Source organism: Camellia sinensis, unplaced genomic scaffold (assembly GCF_055761805.1).
Source record: "Camellia sinensis isolate YWXY unplaced genomic scaffold, ASM5576180v1 Unanchor4, whole genome shotgun sequence".
NCBI lineage: Eukaryota > Viridiplantae > Streptophyta > Magnoliopsida > Ericales > Theaceae > Camellia > Camellia sinensis.
In genome coordinates, this window is record NW_028129277.1 from 9,985,485 (window position 1) to 9,997,027 (window position 11,543).

At 34.5% G+C, this 11,543-nt stretch overlaps 1 protein-coding gene across 2 annotated transcripts; it reads right to left on the reverse strand.

Annotated features, from left to right (window-relative positions):
• Positions 1-720: 720 nt before the first annotated feature.
• Positions 721-11,041, reverse strand: LOC145816734 (PHD finger protein ING2-like). 2 transcript variants are annotated; one of them, XR_014358819.1, is made up of 7 exons: positions 10,824-11,034; positions 10,652-10,723; positions 9,589-9,893; positions 2,969-3,032; positions 1,748-2,004; positions 1,084-1,613; positions 721-975 (listed from the first exon to the last, which is right to left on the reverse strand). XR_014358819.1 is itself a non-coding variant. In XM_082912684.1 (7 exons), the coding sequence occupies exons 1-7, from the start codon at positions 10,867-10,869 to the stop codon at positions 871-873; spliced, it is 888 nt and encodes a 295-aa protein (XP_082768810.1). In that variant the 5' UTR covers positions 10,870-11,041; the 3' UTR covers positions 721-870. The 2 variants fall into 2 exon arrangements, 1 of the variants encoding a protein (XP_082768810.1); XM_082912684.1 differs by having other exon boundaries at positions 1,575-1,613; positions 10,824-11,041.
• Between the last annotated feature and the right edge of the window lie 502 nt (positions 11,042-11,543).

Sequence of the window (11,543 nt, forward strand, 5' to 3'; positions counted from 1 at the left end):
AAGTATAAGATTTCAAAGTATTATAATCATTTCACATTTATAGTTAACAGTATTAATGATTACATTTTAGTCCAAAACCATATTGGGGGCATATGGCTATTTTTAAAAGATTGGGAGATAAAGTGCTATCAAGCCATACGAGAGGGAGGTAAAATGAATTTTGCTATTCTTTTTATTCACCTTAAGGTTCTGTTTAATTGGGAGATTTGAAAAAAAAAAAAATTGTAAAGGAAAAGAAAAAAAATAAATGAAATGTAAATAAAATATACTTATATTTCACCTAATTTTACATACATTTTTTCTTTCCCTTTTCAAATCCCTCCCCAAATCTCCCAATCACATACAACCTAAGTAAAAATTAAATTATGTTGTACATTCATGTTCATTCCAATTGTTATAAATCACTCTTCAGTCTATCAATGAAGTGGATGAGGATGATGACTTTCTATTATATTCTTGTTGTAAAGAGAGAATGTCGTCTATTTTGAATGTATGCCTTAGAATAACAACTTGATTTATTTTGTTGAATTATATGTATGATGCATTAGACATGGGAATGTATACCATGTAACTATTGTAAAAGATAATGAATAGAATCCAGAACATGTTTTGTATGTGATATATATGTATCGTCGGAGAGCTAGAGTATGATTATTTGATTACTTCTATTACATTGAGGTAGAATTATATGGGTTTATAAAATTGGGTAGTGACAATGACTGGATCCAAAGTAATTTTGTTTATTTATTTGTTTGTTTCAATTTGTGTTTTTCTATGAAAGATATACAAGAGCAAGAGCAAGAGCAACAGCAACAGCAATTCAGTTTGGTTAAGAAGTCAAATGATGATTGGCATACAGCATGCAAGTATTCATAGTGGAAGTTGTCTGCAGGTTGGACAATACCACTTTCCTTTGAATCTCGTCTCCGGTGTGAGCCCAACACACGAGTAGTGGAACCATTCACCTCCTTGGCACTGTCAAAAGAAAAAATAAATAAAACATAAATAAACCAGAATCACAAAGATCCTTTCTTCACTTCCCCACAATGACTACCTTAATTACAAAGTCAATCAATTAGTTACCTTCATCTCAAGACTGGTGGTTAAGTTGGCAAGGATTCAAATTGCTTGAAATTACTATTTTACCATCATATTATATTTTAAGTGATAAGCAGCAAGTGAATGTGTACCTAGAGAAGACCACACAATACAACAAAGAGATGGATTTGGCTTTCATAAATCAGTTACGATTCTTATTTTATGAACCAAAAATATGTCCAGAGATTGGCTTTTTCACCTCACATTGTATTGATTATCTATGTTGTTCCAAATCTCTCTCATGCTTCCAATCAGATACTCCGAAAAAATTCTACAATACTAACTACTGTTCATTACATAACTCCTCACTATCATCTTTGACGAATTTTTTTGAACGATTCTGCCACCAAGACAATCAAACCTAACAGTTGAAATATCTGTATCTAATGAATCAACGAAAACAAAATAGAATGAGAACCAGGAGAGAATTATGCAGAGAGAAAGCTATAAAAAAGAATGAAGAAAACGTGAGTTACATTTTCATTGTCACAGGCAATCATATCTCCAAAAGACACCTGAAAGATGATTAAGGCAGTTGCAGTATGTTAGTGATGTAGTTTACCAAATCAATTGAAGCGAAGAGAGACAGAGAGAGGTAACTTGAAAAATAACTAAAAAAACAAAACACAAGTTGAACAGAAGTCAGAACCTGATGGCACACACAGTAGGTAGGTTCATTTGGATCAATGGGTTGATCAAGATCAACAGGGGCAGCAAAATCCTTCTTAAGGCCGCCGGGAGGAGGCATGAGCTCAAAATCCCTGTCACGCTCTCGGTCCCAGTCCCTCTCCCTGTAATCAACCCTTTTTGGTTGAGGTGTTCCGTAATGTGATCTGCGTTTCTCATTTTTAGGGACTAAAGGTAATGGAGGAAGAATTGTTGGCTCATCTGGTGATATTTTTCCCTCTGTAAATATTGGCAAAAGAAAAATTATAAGCAAACCTAGAGAAAAATACTGGAATTACCTCAACCATTAGTATGTCCCATTTGATGATCCAAACCTAGAGAAAAATACTGGAATTACCTCAACCATTAGTATGTCCCGTTCCAGTGTGGCCGGGACATGTCATGCAATTACCTCAACCATTAGTATGTCCCATTTGATGATCCAGTATGATACAGTTGAGAATATAAATAATGAAGTTGTCCATCTCTCTAATAGCTTAAGCTTTTAGATGAGTTGGTGGTCATTGGTCAACAATTTAATATGGTATTAGAGCAGGTAATGGCCCTGTTTGGTGGAGCTTTTTTTAAGTTAAAAGCTGATAATCAAAAAGCAGAAGCTAAAAACACCCCTACCTCACCTTTCAAATAATCAGCTTTTTTTAGCTTATTTAAGCTATTTCTGCCTAATAAGCTATAGGCAGAAGTTGCACTAAACAGTCTAGTACAGACTCCCAAATCAAAATACGCTATAATCACCCCCCAAAAGCTATAACAAATATCATGTCTTTAAACCTCACCGCCCACCCGATAATTAAAATACTTACACATGTTTGGTCCACTTATGGAGGACAGCCCGGCCACACATGGCCTATTGAGAATATAAATATAAATATAAATAATAAAATTGCCCCTCTATCTAATAGCTTAAGCTTTTAGATGAGTTGGTGGTCAACAATTCAATATCAAACACTAAAAATACCAGTTGTTACTGATATCTAATGGTGTTTAAATAGGGAAAATTAAACTTTTAAGTAAGGTGTATTGGCATTTTAGGAAACTTCTAGCGGTCATACAAGATGCTGGTTTTTAAGACCACAAGACTTTTTGCTTAAACCCATTAACTTATTTATAGCCAATTCAGAACTGCTAAAAAAACATTATAAAGAGTAATTGAACTGGATACTCTAGGAAGCATTTGCTAAACCTTGCTTTAGATCTTCTGCAAAGTTGGTCAGGTCCTCATCAAGCCGCTTTATATGGCTATCTATCTGAAATAAAATAAGCAAATAAAATAAAATGAAAAAGAGAGCTCCAACTCTTAGAAGGTAACAACAATACAGTGACTGGACAATATATGAAAATAATGCACCACAGATAAATTTAATACTTGGGACATAATCAAATTTTGTGTCCCCCAATGGTTTATGGTTAAACAATGTTGTGTTGTGACAACAAAAAGCTCCTAGCATAATCTAGAATACAATGAGAAAATAAACATTCTAACAAACATGACACAGCAAACCATTGTCTTCATTGTTTAAGTGAAAGAATTGTGGAAACAAGCAACTCATAAGATCAACATTATATAAGAGAGCATTGACAGGAGAATTCACTATAACTACTCTGGTGAAATTTTAAGAGGTTACCAAAAATGGAGTGCACATGAAAACAGAAGTAAAACCAATTGGTAGTTCAGGGGTAACCTCATAGTATTTCAGCGCATCTCCAGTGGCTAGCTGTATTAACATGTGTGTAGCCCTTATAAAGCTAATACAACAGAAAATAGTCTATCACAAGGAAATAAATCAAAGACAAAACAAGCCCAATAGAATATGAAGAGAGATAGAAATAGATGGAGAGAGGGAGAAAGAATGAGAGAGCACTGACCTTTGAAAAAATAAAAAATAAATTAAAAAATTGGAATAAAAAACAACTGGATATTTATTTGTTGTATCCCTCCCGTATCTGAAACCTAAATAAAAAACAAATTGGATACCTATTTATCATATCCAATACATATCCAGACATATTGATCATGTATTTGTATCCGATACATATCCAACACTCGTACAGGACCTTTTTTGGAGTATCCGTTCTTTATAGACCTCAAATAAACAACTTTTAGTGTAGTAGTCAAATGTAAATAAAAGTTATGTGGGTTTTGACAACATAATTAAACAATTATACAACAATCGTGGCAGTATGACAGTGAGATTGTCCTAGCAAACTACCAACACTAATCAGATGCCAATTTACTTGCAATGCCAAGTATCACATACATTGAAGTTATGTATTAGCGTTAAAGAGACATTTGAGAACTTTCTCAAATACACAAGCACACATTAGTTGTAAAAAGTGGGGGCTGGTGGTGGAGCGCCTATGCGAGAGTATATATTTTATATATAAATATATTGTAAGAAATATGTTTGTTGTTTAGGCTGAAATATGTTTGTTGTTTAGTGATGTAAGACGAGTAAGGATTACTTTCCTACAAGTAGTGAGCCCTGATTAAATATACTGGCAGCAGCAACAATAGACTTATAGGACTAGATTTGGTGGGAGTTTGTGGCTACAAAAGTATTTAAAAAATAAGAGTTTAAGAGTTTGCAAAAAGGTGGGGTTTTGGAAATGAAAACACAAGTGTTCAGGGGCTATTGGGTGGCTGTTCTAAGCACTGTGAACAGTGATGCGAACAATAACCTTGCTGGAGAGAGAGAAAGTGTGACAACCCTGACCTCCGTATTGTTTTTACATATTATTTTATTGGGTATAATATGCATGATTACATGCTTATTTGATACTTATCTGTTTGTTTGTGATATATCTGTTTGAATGTCGCCTTAGAATTCAAAATTGAAAGCCCAAATAGATTCAAAAATCGAAATTGATTAATTCAATAGGTTAGTTGGAATATTTAGAACTATATGGCAAGTTTAATTAAAATTTGATTCGGAACAAAATAATTATAATAAATTAATTATAATTTATTAGACTTAAGCCTAATTGATTAGTCTTAATAACATTTAATTAGTTAAGCCTAATCCACCTATATATATATATGTTAATTACACTTAAGACTTCATTTTCAACAACTCTTGAGCTGAAAATTGAGAGAGGAGAAGAGAGACAACACTTGTAGAGAGAGAGAAGGGGAATTCAAGGCAGTTTGAAGAAATTAAGCTTAATTGAGGCCAAATTCAAGCTCTAGGTATGATTCTTACCCATAATTCATGAAGATAATCCATGTAGGAAGATGAATTCACCAAGTTGTAGGACCATTTGCATGAATTTGAAAGAAAAGAGTTAGAATCATCATGAGTGTCGTGAGTTTGAGTGAATTGTGCACATACATGCATAATTCTCCATCTTTGAACTTGGTTCTCTACAAATTCATACATACATGGGAATTACACAGGTTATTTCTTGAGATTCTTCATGATTTTACACTCAACATCTCATATAAACATGGTTTGTAAAGAAAAGAGTTGAGTTTACCACATGCATGGCAAGAACATGGTGTTTTGAACTTTGTTTTGAAGAATTAAAAAAGATAATCCATGTAGGAAGATGAATTCACCAAGTTGTAGGACCATTTGCATGAATTTGAAAGAAAAGAGTTAGAATCGTCATGAGTGTAGTGAGTTTGAGTGAATTGTGTACATACATGCATAATTCTCCATCTTTGAACTTGGTTCTCTACAAATTCATACATACATGGGACTTACACATGTTATTTCTTGAGATTCTTCATGATTTTACACTCAACATCTCATATAAACATGGTTTGTAAAGAAAAGAGTTGAGTTTACCACATGCATGGCAAGAACATGGTGTTCTGAACTTTGTTTTGAAGAATTAAAAAAGAATTTGGGATCATGGTTTCATAATTTTCAACAATTCATATTTTATGAAGAGTTTCTAAGCTTTTGAGACTAACCATGCAAGCTTTAAACTTGAAAGGAATGTTTTTTAACTTCAAACTCAATTCTGGAAAACTCAGAATTCGCCCAGTTCACTCGAGTGAAGAATTCATGGCTCGAGCGACCATTGCAGGCATCCAGTATTTTTGCAAGCCTTTGGCAGTTGACTCGAGTGACCAAGTGTGCGCTCGAGAGAACTCACCTTTCTTCAACACTTGGCTCAAGTGACCATCGAGCGCACATTTTGAGCAACCAATACTTTTGCAGTCAAGTCACACCGCTCTATTTTCAACAAATTTTGACAAACACTCCTAAGTGCATATTTGCATCATCATGTCCTTTTAGGCATTCTTAAACATCATTAGTCATGGAATAAGTTAGAAACACATGCAAGAAGATTGGATTAAGATGCTTTACTTGTTACAAACGTGTGTTTAATGTGTATTTATGTTATGTGATTTGTGTAGGTAGCCAAACGAGGTCTATCATCAATACCAGCCCACTGTGAGTAGTATCTTTGTAAAAATATGTTATTAAAGTGTATTTTTGGTTTACCGCAAGGTTATTATTTTGAAATGATATTTTGATATGAGTGACTGATTATCTCTTTTGAAATGTAATGTCGTATCCTTAGTGTAGCCCTCACCTGGGGTAACAATACCATGACCCTTTGCTATAAGACCCTCGCCCGAGGAAATCAATACCATGGCCCTTCGCTATAAGACCCTCGCCCAGGAAAAATGATACCATGGCCCTTTGTTATATGTGCATAGAGATCTCTGATGTTGACCCAAGTGGTCTATTTGCTTGGCCTATATGGTCCCTTCATTAGACTCATGCGGTCCCTTTGTTATGCCTTCGAGCCCTTTGTTGCACTATTGGATGTACCACATATAAATATGATTTGTGAACTTTGATACGACAAGTACTCACTTATGATTTGTTTCGAACTCATGTGATATGATTTGTTTCGAACTCATGTGAAATGATTTTGTACTATGATAGATATCATTCATTTAACCTCTTTACACTGGTATTACTCACTGAGTTTTAGCTTACCCCCTTCCCCTATATATATGTAGGTAAGCAAATGGAGCGACAAGCTTAGAGCAACCTCGGCAGTCCACCCTTTTGTCAAGCCGCTTCGGAGTGCCTCTCTGATGGGGCGATCTTGGTCTCATGTGGAGCCAAGTTGTGTCAACCTTGTGAACCAAGTTCTTTTATTTAGTTTGCTTTTGTTTTTGGAACTTGTTATGTACGGATATTTTGTCTAAATGTTAAGATGTTTGATGTAAGTTGTAACTATGAGTTCATGTCTAGTTTTAATTATTCATGTAATTATATGTGTGCACTGCTCGATGGACATGGTTGTATTTTAATATTGCGTCCGCAATGCCCCGTTATTATTTCTAATTATTAATTATCAGTTTTGTCTTTGAGACCGAACGTAATCTGGGATTACTGGCCGGTCACGGCATAAACCTCTGGGGGCGGATTCGGGTCGCGTGAGAGAGAGAGAGAGAGAGAGAGAGAGAGAGGTGCGTCACCCTCACATGGGATAGGCCAATCACACAAACACAACCTCAGATTTTCATAATATTAACTCTTCTCCTTAATCATTGAGATTACACATATATTTATAAGCTAAAGACTCTTAATTCTATCAAGACTATAACTCAAATTTAAAAACTAAAAATATTTAGCAACTATTAATATTCTAAACCAATTATGACTTTCAATTCTACTTCAATCATAAAAGGAAACTGTAATGGCTTCCAATTCTACTTCAACATCAAAATAGGAAATTTAGACTTTTGACCACTAAGATTATTTTAGACATAATAAAACCTATATATAATGATCCATTTAATAACTTGACCCAAAATAATAAAATCCATGGGTGACCCCTATAACCCATGTCCAACAATTATTGGAATTACCATTATACCTTTAGTTACTAAAACCTACTATAATGACATGAAGACTCGAAATTATTCCAAATCTTTAATTCTTGATACCCAAAATGTGCCTCATGTGAAATTCCAGATTTGTTCTTTTTCTTCTTTCCATGATCTTCATCATTTAGGTTGTAATATATATGTTAAATGTATACATTATACCACCACTTCAAGTGTTAAAATAAGCATAGTAAATTCTCATATCACAAGTAACAATTCATTACCAATAACATACATTTTATTCGTGTTTAGCTTGTTAGGGTTATTTACTTTTTGTATTCTCATTGTCCTTTTGTAAGAGAATGCCTCATCCTCTCTTCCTTTTTTGATTTATCAATAAAGCTTTTGTTGTTGATCAAAAAAATAACATACATTTTATGTTTAAGTTCTCAAAAAAAAAAAAAAAATGAAAAATCTCCATCTTTTAATTCATGGGAGGAAAACCAAGTTGAGGATAAATATTTCTTCTCTACATAATATTATATTTTGCCTCGGTAGCTTTCTATTATATTTATTTGGGATTCATATGTTTGAATGGTCCCATCCTAGATCTAGTTGGAACAACATTCCAGTTGAGAGAGAATTGAAGTTCTATCTTGATGAGAGCGCAGTCCAAACAAGACACCCCCCAGTAGGCCATTGTTGCAGCAACTAAGAAGGCGAGTTATTGATGTATGAAGAACACATAAAGAAATGATATCACCTGCAAAAACATATTTGTCCGTTGCATTTTATCAGTTTGATATGACTTGCCACGATTGACAAATATTGAATTGCCACATGAAAGAATTATTTGTTGTGCATTGAGTGTATACTAATCTTGTGCTCTGGACCATTATTTATCATGGTGGCAATGGCCTAATCAATGAGTCACTCTTTTCCTATTTCCGACTAAACCTCAGATCTCTAGTTATATTAAAGTCTACAACATCTGCTGTAAAAGTTGCTAGCTTAGCATTACTACAATATTCAATGATGTAATGCCCACGCTGAGAAGTAAACAGAATGAATGCTGTCATGCATGGCACAAATACGTCAAGGATGCAAAGCTCGAAATTGATGCTGACTTCATGATTACATAACATAAAATATAAATAAATAAATCTTGCAGCATTCTTATTTAATGCCCACATGCCCTAATCTAGCTAATTTTTTTTTTTTTAATAACAGCATGCCCCCTTTAAGATATATATATATATATATATATAAAAGAATCAAATCCTTTTATAGCATAAGACAGGCTTTTAAAGTGGAGACAATGTTTGCATTGCGCCACAAAATAAAAGGCCAAAGTATGGATATTTGAACAAATTTGGAGCATGAGTTGTGCACACAGAAACCGTATACTCTTTTTTTAATGGCATAAAATCCTTCAGTTTTGTTAAAAGACTCAGGGATCTAGCTTGAAGGACTAATTCTAATTTCTAATTAATAAATAAGTATGAAGGTGATAATTTCAAAAAGCTTATGGCCATAAGAGACCACTGACAGGTGTTGCCATATGAGTGACCTTCTTAATAAAATGGAGAGTTTGCATACACCTCATCGTTACATTGCAACTTAGAGAATTTCCATGGTGCTATCGTGATGCTAGTGAACTTCACTAAAACTGTGGTAGATTACAACATTGAAAATGTAATCAGCAGCTGAATTGCCCACATATTAATTAATTAGAAACTAAGTACAATATCATTTAACAAGGAAGCAATTTAGAAAAAAATATATATAATCGACTAAGAATGAACGCACTCTAGTCTAGTCTCTACACGTGAACACATACCAAAAATTGTAGCAAAATCTTGATTTGGTTACTAAACACACATCATAGAATTAAAGAACAGAATGATTAGAAGCATAGAACCTACTGCATGGAATGGAACTGGCATAAAATGAAGCATAATAGGCTGAGAAAGTTCTATAAAAGAAGTGAATGAAATTTAGCTTACAAGGTCATAAGCTTGCCGTGCCAATAAAACCTTCTCGGTGCATAGACTCAAGGCATTGTCCTGGTTTGCCTCAATATCCTTTTTCATCTTCTCGAAAGCAGGCTCCTCTTCGTCTTCTTCTTCTTCTTCTCCTTCTTCACCGTCAACGTGGTGTTCTTCATCTTCTTCTTCTTCCTCTTCTTCTTCTTCTTCATCATCATCATCTTCGTCTTCTTCTTCTTCTTCTTCGTTATTACCTTTCTTTGAGCCTTGAGAAGCCAACCCCAAGCAGTACTTGGTCTGCTGCCTTGTTTGATTTATCATAGCTTTCTCCCAAAATTTTGAATCACATTATCATTATTATTATTATTATTATTATTATTAGAATAAAAAAATCTAACAAAAGGATAGCATGCCTAGTCTCTCTCTCTCTCTCTCTCTCTCTCTCTCTCACACACACACACATACATATGCAAACAAACATTTATTATTCTAACATTTGTGTTAGATTGAGAGTCGGGATGAGCATAGTTCAAATTGGTTCGATTTAATCCATTACCTACGGTTACACCAAATTTAGAACCAAACCAATCCATAAAAATCTTGGAATTAATCCAAACAACTAAACCACGGTTCAATTCAGTTCGGAATCGCGAATTTTAAAAATATTATCATTATACATAATGTGATTAGAAAATATTACTCAAGAAATGTTTATATGGTTGTTTAGAACTATTCTATCATGTTGCGTTTGGTTGGGGAATTTGGGAAGGGATTTAGAAAAGACAAAAAAAAAAAAAAGTGTGTGAAACTAGGTAAAATGAAAGTATATTTTATTCACATTTACCCTTTTTTTTTTTTTTTTTTTGGTTCAATTACCTTTCCAAATCCTTTCCCAAATCCCAAACCAAAAACAGGCGTCATTAAATTTTTTATATTTGATAGTAATAAAATATTTTATTATAACATAATCTAAACTGTCTAGTTCGGACTGAAGCGTAAGGTTTCGTGTATTTCAAAAACCAAAAACGATTATGGTCAGCCCTAATTGAGTGTGAAAGGAAGGAAGGAAGGAAGTACGTACCTTGTGAACGTTCATCGAGTTCTCTAATGGTATTGAGAAGCCTCTGGAGCTCTGCTGGCAATGTGCTTGCATCTATTCGAATTTTTAAATAAATAAATAAAATCAGCAGCAAATAGAACTCAAAAAGAGAATATGATAAATTGAGAGAGAAGAGACAGAGGAAATAACATACATTCCAAATAGTCATCCACGAACACTCCAGTTCGAGCGATGGCCATGGCGTACCAACCAGCTGCGGTGCCCTTCTTCTCCTCCTTTTCTTTTTTTTTTGGTTAGGGTTTTACAATTTTGAGAGGGAAAGACGAGCTCGATTTTCGATTTCCGATTTCCTTTGGACAAAAGTGGAAGGAAAAAAAAAACCACGCGGGTCCTTCTGAAATGGGAAATTCTGTTTGCACTTTCAAAACTGTTTATTAAATTCTATTTGCACTTTTAAGTTTATTAGGTCCCGTCTGGTAACAAATATCAAAAATTACGGCGTCGTTCGGTTTTTAATTTTTTATTTATATTTATAAAAAATTTAAAAATTTAAATAAAAACTTATTTGATAAAATTTTTAATTTATAAATCAGTAGTCACAGTTTACAAATTTTGCCAAAAAATGAAAACACAAAAAATGTGTTTCCGTTTTGAGTTTTGAATTTTTTTTTTTTTATCACCCAAAACTAGCCACCGCCCGCTACCATTTTCCACCACCATTTTCTGGCACCACCACCCACCACCCACCCCCACCACCTACCACCACCACTCACCACCCACCTGCCACCACTAGTCACCACCCGCCACCACCAGCCACCACCCACTCGCCGCCACCACCCACCCCTTGCCGCCGTCGCCGCCGCCGCCGCCACCACCATCACCCACCACCCACTGGCTACCACCTACCACCCGC